The sequence below is a fragment of the Canis lupus genome, chromosome 29 (assembly GCF_048164855.1).
Source record: "Canis lupus baileyi chromosome 29, mCanLup2.hap1, whole genome shotgun sequence".
Lineage (NCBI taxonomy): Eukaryota > Metazoa > Chordata > Mammalia > Carnivora > Canidae > Canis > Canis lupus.
In genome coordinates this window covers 26,014,460-26,020,935 of record NC_132866.1, presented here as the reverse complement: position 1 = coordinate 26,020,935, position 6,476 = coordinate 26,014,460, and the positions used below count along the sequence as shown (strand labels likewise).

General features: G+C 51.7%; 1 protein-coding gene across 2 annotated transcripts in view; it reads left to right on the top strand.

The window, feature by feature from the left end:
* WBP1L (WW domain binding protein 1 like) overlaps nt 1-4,297 on the top strand; it is a 66,645-nt gene extending 62,348 nt beyond the window's left edge. For both annotated transcript variants that reach the window (XM_072805506.1, XM_072805507.1), the window contains exon 4: nt 530-4,297. In XM_072805506.1, the coding sequence (XP_072661607.1) occupies nt 530-1,269 (740 nt within the window). In that variant the 3' untranslated portion in view covers nt 1,270-4,297. The remainder of the gene's footprint in view (nt 1-529) is intronic.
* Nucleotides 4,298-6,476: the final 2,179 nt, after the last annotated feature.

Genomic DNA, 6,476 nt, shown 5'->3' with positions numbered 1-6,476 from the left:
CTTTCCAGACCACCTCCGTCCACACTAGAGGGAGGGACAACACGGATTTCTAATCTCCCAGAAAAAGGCCCTTTTCATGGTCCATACATCTGGGATGGTGGGGGACAAGAAAAACGTAGTCAGGAAGTCTTAAATTAGGGTCCCTGACACTGAGGCCTATGGGACGCAGACGAAGGACACAGTCTGAACAAGAAACCTGAGACCCGGGGGCATGTGGAAACAGAAACGCTGTGGGCAGAAATGATCTCTTGGACGTCCACCCCTTGACTCCAGACAGGCAGAAGATCTTGCCTGTGAAGCAGGTTTAGGGGCTCTCAGATTTCAAGAAGCTAGATTAGGTCACTCCCAGGCTGTCTTTTTTTTCCACAAAACTGCCCCACCCCTCTGCCCTGCTGACAAGCAGGAGCTGTAGTTGTCGCTCAGTGGGTATGCCCAGGGTGGGAGAGGCATATGTTGAGTGCAAGCTCTGCACTCTGTCCTAGAACAATTGCCAGTGCAGTAATTTCTCCTCCCTGCCTCCCCATTTTAGGGTTTTTGCCAAACTATTTACTACCTCCTTATGAGGAAGTGGTGAACCGACCTCCGACTCCTCCCCCACCGTACAGTGCCTTCCAGCTCCAGCAGCAGCAGCTGCCTGCACCTTGTGGTCCTACGGGCGGCAGCCCCCCAGGCGCCGACCCCCCCAGGGGCCCCCAGGGCGCGCAGAGCAGTCCCTTGTCTGGGCCCAGCAGAAGCAGCACGAGACCCCCAAGCATCGCTGACCCTGAGCCCTCCGACGTGCCCACCGGCACAGCAGCCACCAAAGCCCCCGGGATGGAGCCCAGTGGCTCTGTGGCTGGCCTGGGGGAGCTGGACCCTGGGGCCTTCCTGGACAAAGATTCCGACTGTAAGGAGGAGCTGCTGAGAGACTACAGCTCCGAGCAGGGCAGCGCCCTCCCCGATAGCAAAGACAAGACGCCTGGCAGACACCGCCGCTTCACGGGTGACTCGGGCATTGAGGTGTGTGTGTGCAACCGGGGCCACCATGACGATGACCTCAAGGAGTTCCACACGCTCATTGACGACGCTCTGGATGGACCCCTGGACTTCTGTGACAGCTGCCACGTGCGGTCCCCGGGCGACGAGGAGGAAGGGCTCTGTCAGCCCTCCGAGGAGCAGGCCCGAGAGCCCGGGCACCCCCACCTGCCACGGCCCCCCGCCTGCCTGCTGCTGAACACCATCAATGAGCAGGACTCCCCAAACTCGCAGAGCAGCAGCTCTCCCAGCTAGAGCAGGCCCTGCCTGCACCTGAGAACTTGGCAGAGCAACCAGGGTAGGGGAGCCCCCTGAGAGAAGCATTAAATGACTTTCAGAGAAAGTGGTACAGCCACTTCCTTCTTCGTTCCCCTCCCCACCGCCCGCTCCTGCATTTTCCTCCATCTCCAGGTACAGCTTGGGGAGTGGATGCCTCTCCGCCCACGGGAGCACAGTGTCGCGGAGGGCTGAGAAGTTGGTTCGTTCTGTGACTCATTCCTCATCCCCGACCCTGTCCCCTTTCTTCTCTTTGCAAGTCATGTCTCACTTACCCACTTGGGTCAGAGAGATGTGTGTTTCAGAAGCCCCCAAGGAGGGGGCTGAGACTGTGCCCTGAGGTGACTCTTGGTGGTGGAGTGGGTCTGTGCCCTGGTGTTCGTTTCAGAGAACTTTGCTGTGTCTCGGTCTGGGAGGGGTGGCAGGTCTCAGCCCTGGGTGAAGAAGGAAGCCCACGGCGCCCCAGGGATCGTTACCCCTTGCTGCCAGTGTCTGTCTGCAGAGCCAGAACTGGGCTAGCCCTGGGAGATGATGAGGGCTGACAGGCAGTTATGAGGCTGGTAGGAGGCTTACTGCTCTCTCAGATTCCAGGTGACGGGGTTGATGTACCACCGTGCATCCCTGAAGGGCCCTTCCCAGTGGGTTCTGGCTGGCCACAGCCCGGCTCAGTATGGAACATTCTCTCACCTTCTTTGGGGTTTCTCTTTAAACAGCAACAACAGCAGCAACAAAAGCAAGCTGAATACAAGAACTTTACCAGCGGGCAGGCAAGAATTCTGTTCTGGAAAGGGGAAGTTTGTGGCTCTGTCCCAAATTGACCTTCAAAGAACCTGGCTGCCATTGAGCTAGGAGGAGGTGTTTTGTGTGCAGGCATGGGCCTGGGTGGGTGGCAGGGTGGGAGTCAGGGGCTGTCTCTGGAACTTCTGTGGGAGCACAGGAGAACCTAGGCCATGGAGGTGGATCTGGTGCAGCTTGCTGCATCTCTGCCCTCTGGTCTGTGCCTATAGGTGACCAGGGTCTTCCCCAACCCAAACACACAGCCCGCAGGCCCTTGTGTGTCTCACTGTTCCATATGAACAAAGGGGGCTACAGGTCCTAAGAGAGGGCAGCCCCATAGCCTGGCTTTTACACAGTATTTTCTCTTGATTCTGAATAAGTTCTTCTGTTGTGTTGTTTTTGTCTTTATTTTTAAACTGACCACTTGGAAGAAATGGCTTGGTTATCTGTGGCTTTCATGCCCTTTCCCCTGCCTTATCCGCAGCCCCCTTTGTGAGTGGGGTGGCTAACTTTTGTAGCCTATGTAAACAGCCCAAGTGGCCCAGGTAGGAGGGTGAAGGCAGTAGTCTGGAAGGACTGCAGGATCCTTATTACTGTAGTTTGGCTTCAGATAACCAGTTGAGCTTTGATAGGAATAACCTGATGGAGAAAGCAAACAGCTAAAACTCACATTCCCTGTCCAGTGCTGTTCATATGAAGAGTTTGGTTCTTCCCCCACTCTTGAACGATGATATTCACGTTAGGCATTGAGGTTACAGTAAGAAAGGAGAAAAAAAAATATATATATGTACAAAAAATAGACAAATCCAAGGCTGTGAGGTGAACGAACGAATGTCTGAGTTTGGAGTCCACAAAACCAAAATCCATGTTGAACAAAGTGAAGTCTGTGTACAATGACTTTTTGGATAACCTGTGTGTGTGTGTGTGTGTGTGTGTGTGTGTGTGTGTGTGTGTGTATGTGTGTGTGTGTTGTGTGAGCCCCTAGCCCTGTTTTCCTGTGAATATACTTTGAATGGCAGCCATTGTGCTCACATCAACCACACTTTGGAGCAGATATGGCCCTCTCAAGGTAATTTATTTTACACATTTACTGTTTACTGAACAAATGTCTGACTGTGTACTCGAGTGTATCCAGCAGCATTGTGATGGCAGCCCCCCATCCCCATCCCCCAATCCCCCCACATCTGCCAGATATAACTGTGCTCGATGTAGAGGCTTTTCTCTACCCATCACTGCAATTTGCACATTGCTCCGTGGACACTCGGAGGCCTGTGTTCTGTTCCCTATAAGTGGAAACATGCTCTGAACCTGTCTGCATCCCTTGGCTCCTCCTGGCTGGCCCTCAGTATCAGCCCCAGGGGGTGTTCAAAACCACTCAGCACGGAAGGCAAAGGTGGGATTTCAGGTAGAAGCTTGATTGGATCTTCAGTGATGAGCTTGGACTAGCTGTGGCCCAGACGTTGTCCCTGCCCGGAATGGCCAGGAGAGTTTGGCAGACACCGCAGTGCCGTAGGGCTTACCTCTCTCTGCCGAGGTCCGGCGTATGCAAGCAAGCCTGTGTGGGACAAGAGTGGGCGGGAGTGTGTCAGCAGCCCTCAGATGCCTTTCCTTCCACTATTTTTTTTTTTTAATAAAATCCCAAACAACTCACTGAAGTCTCAAAGGAGATGAAATTTTACCAAAATGAATCCTGCTTCAGTTAACTGATCAAATGGATGAATTCTGGCCCTCCCAAGTTTCCTTCCCCAGCTGGAGCAGGGCACTGGTCTGCGTGTTAACTGTTGGGTTCACTACAGCGTCCTGCCCTATAGGCTTGAGAAGAAGACCGCAGCCGCTGGAGCCAGGCCTGATTCCAGCCATCATAGTCTGGCCGCTGCCCATGGGCTCCCCTGCTGGGAGAGAGGTACAAAAGGGAGCTGAAAGGACTCGGTAGGGGGCTATGGAGATTTGACTTAATCTGGTTTTCCAGGTGAAGGAGGAGGAAGGGGTTGGTCTGGTTGAGGGTTTGGTGCTACAGTCGGAAGATTTGCAAATGCTAACACATTCCTGTGTGAGGCACATCACCATTTGTCAGTTATTGTGAATATGTGTATTTTAAGCAATAAGATTCAGCTGGTCAGACTTTTCTGGGCAGTCTCGGTGACGCATTTCCTGTGCTGTGATTGTTCTGAAGACAGAGTGGCTCTAACCACTGTGAGAAGCCCAAATAAAATTGATCCCAAAAATGCAATTGTTCTTTTTTCTTGCAGCACCTTGTTCCTTCTCCCCCCTCCCTCAGACTTCAGGGGTCATACCCCAAGATTCCCAACCACAAGCACTTTTCCCTTCACACAGGCTGTGAAAAGACACCTAGCAGTTGAGGACAGGCCCCTGGCCCCAGTGGAGACCACGGGGCCAAGGGCAAGGTGGGTGATGCTCCTGCTGAGGCCACGCTTTGTCTGGAGGAGTTTTCTCCAAACCCTCTCTCTGTCAAGGGTATATTTCTGAAGTCTGGAATACTTTGTAAAGTCCCACAAACAGGTTAAAAATCAGATGCAAAAAAGGTAGAAATGAGTTCTGTTAGATACCTGGAAGCTAAAATGGCATTTGGAGAAAGCAAGCACCCTGTGAGATCTCTTAATGACGTGATAAAGCCCCCCCCCCCCCCCCCCCCCGCGCCAGGCTGGCTCAGTCAGTAGAGCATGGGACTCTTGATCTCAGGTTTGTGAGTTTGAGCTCTCACGTTGGCTGTAGAGGTTACTTAAAAATAATAAAAAATCTTTAGAAAAAAAATGTGATAGAAACTGGATCGGCCCTGGAATTTGATGCACAAAACATGTATTATTGAGCCTCCTACTTTGTGCCCAACACTGTACCGGGTGGTGGGAAGAATGCAAAAGAAAGAAGACAAGACCCTTGCCCTCTGAAGTCAAATTATAGGCATGAAGACCAAACATCCACGTGAAATAGTTAACAATGGGGGGGGGGGTGCCTGGGTGGCTCAGTAGGTTAAGCATCTGCCTTCAGCTCAGGTCATGATCTCAGGGTTCTGGGATTGAGCTCTGCATGGGGAGGGTGTCTCTTCTCAGTAGGGAGTTTGCTTCTCCCTCTCCCTCTGGCACTCCCCCGGTTTGTGCTCTCTCGCTCACTCTCTCTCAAATAAATAGAATCTCACAAGTAAATAAAATCTTAAAAATATATATGCTTAACCCCTGCCCCCCAAAAGAAAACCCAATAGGAGATAGAGTAAGATGAAGTGAATGGTACAGATTCAGGGAATCTTAGGCAACCACATGTAGGGGCTTGTATGAGGTCTTACATACCAGGCAGGGACCTGAGAATGGTTTTTAGGTCTTGTGGGAAGCCACTGGTGTGCCAGCTTCTGCCATTGTGGGCCAATCATTCTTTCCTAAGACTCACTATCTTTTCCCCTCCCTGCATAAGACTGTCCTCTTAGAACTTTGAGTCCACTGTAAATCCCTGCTCTAAGGGAAGGAATAACCTTCTACCTCTGCCCAGGAAGGGGAACACTGCCACCCAGCACAACCTCTTGGATGGCCTGCAGGTGGGCAAAGCAACACAATGTGCACATCTTGGAAGCTTCCCAGAGGGCGTTCCTGCTTCCCCAAGTGGAATGCTCCCTAATGGGCCAGCAGGGGATGCTGACAGCATTGCCTTCTCTAGTCCCTGGCCTTACCCTGCAGTCTACACTTACCTGAAAGCCCAGGCCCTGCCCCCATCTTTGCCCCTTGGTCAGAGGACACAATTCTGGCCCCTCAGTGACTCTAGTGAGATGGTTGCTGCCTGGTTCCTTCTAAACCATTGGGTTCCTCCAAGAGGAACCCATAAGCTCAGAAGAACCATTAACATCTAGAGACAGATTTGTTCTAAAACCCTGGGAAGGGCAGCCCAGGTGGCTCAGCGGTTTAGCGCCGCCTTCAGCCCAGGGCATGATCCTGGAGTCCTGAGATCGAGTCCCACGTCGGACTTCCTGCGTGGAGCCTGCTTCTCCCACTGCCTGTGTTTCTGACTCTCTTTCTCTGTGTCTCATGAATAAGTAAATAAAATATTAAAAAAAATAAAAATAAAACCCTGGGAAATTGGGCAGCCCGGTGTCTCAGTGGTTTAGCGCTACCTTCAGTCCAGGATGTGAATTTGGAGACCTGGGATCGAGTCCCATGTCAGGCTCCTTGCATGGAGCCTGCTTCTCCCTCTGCCTCTCTCTCTGTCTGTCTCTCATGAATAAATAAAATATTTTAAAAATAAAAAAAAAAATAAAACCCCGGGAAATGACTAGGGATTACATCATTCCTGCCTTCATTAATCTAATGTCTGAATGGCACAGAAATAACCAGTTCAGTTCTTGCATGCTGGAGGCTGTACATGTACGTTTGATGCCTAGGTCTGTAGAGCAGACCTCACTGCACTGC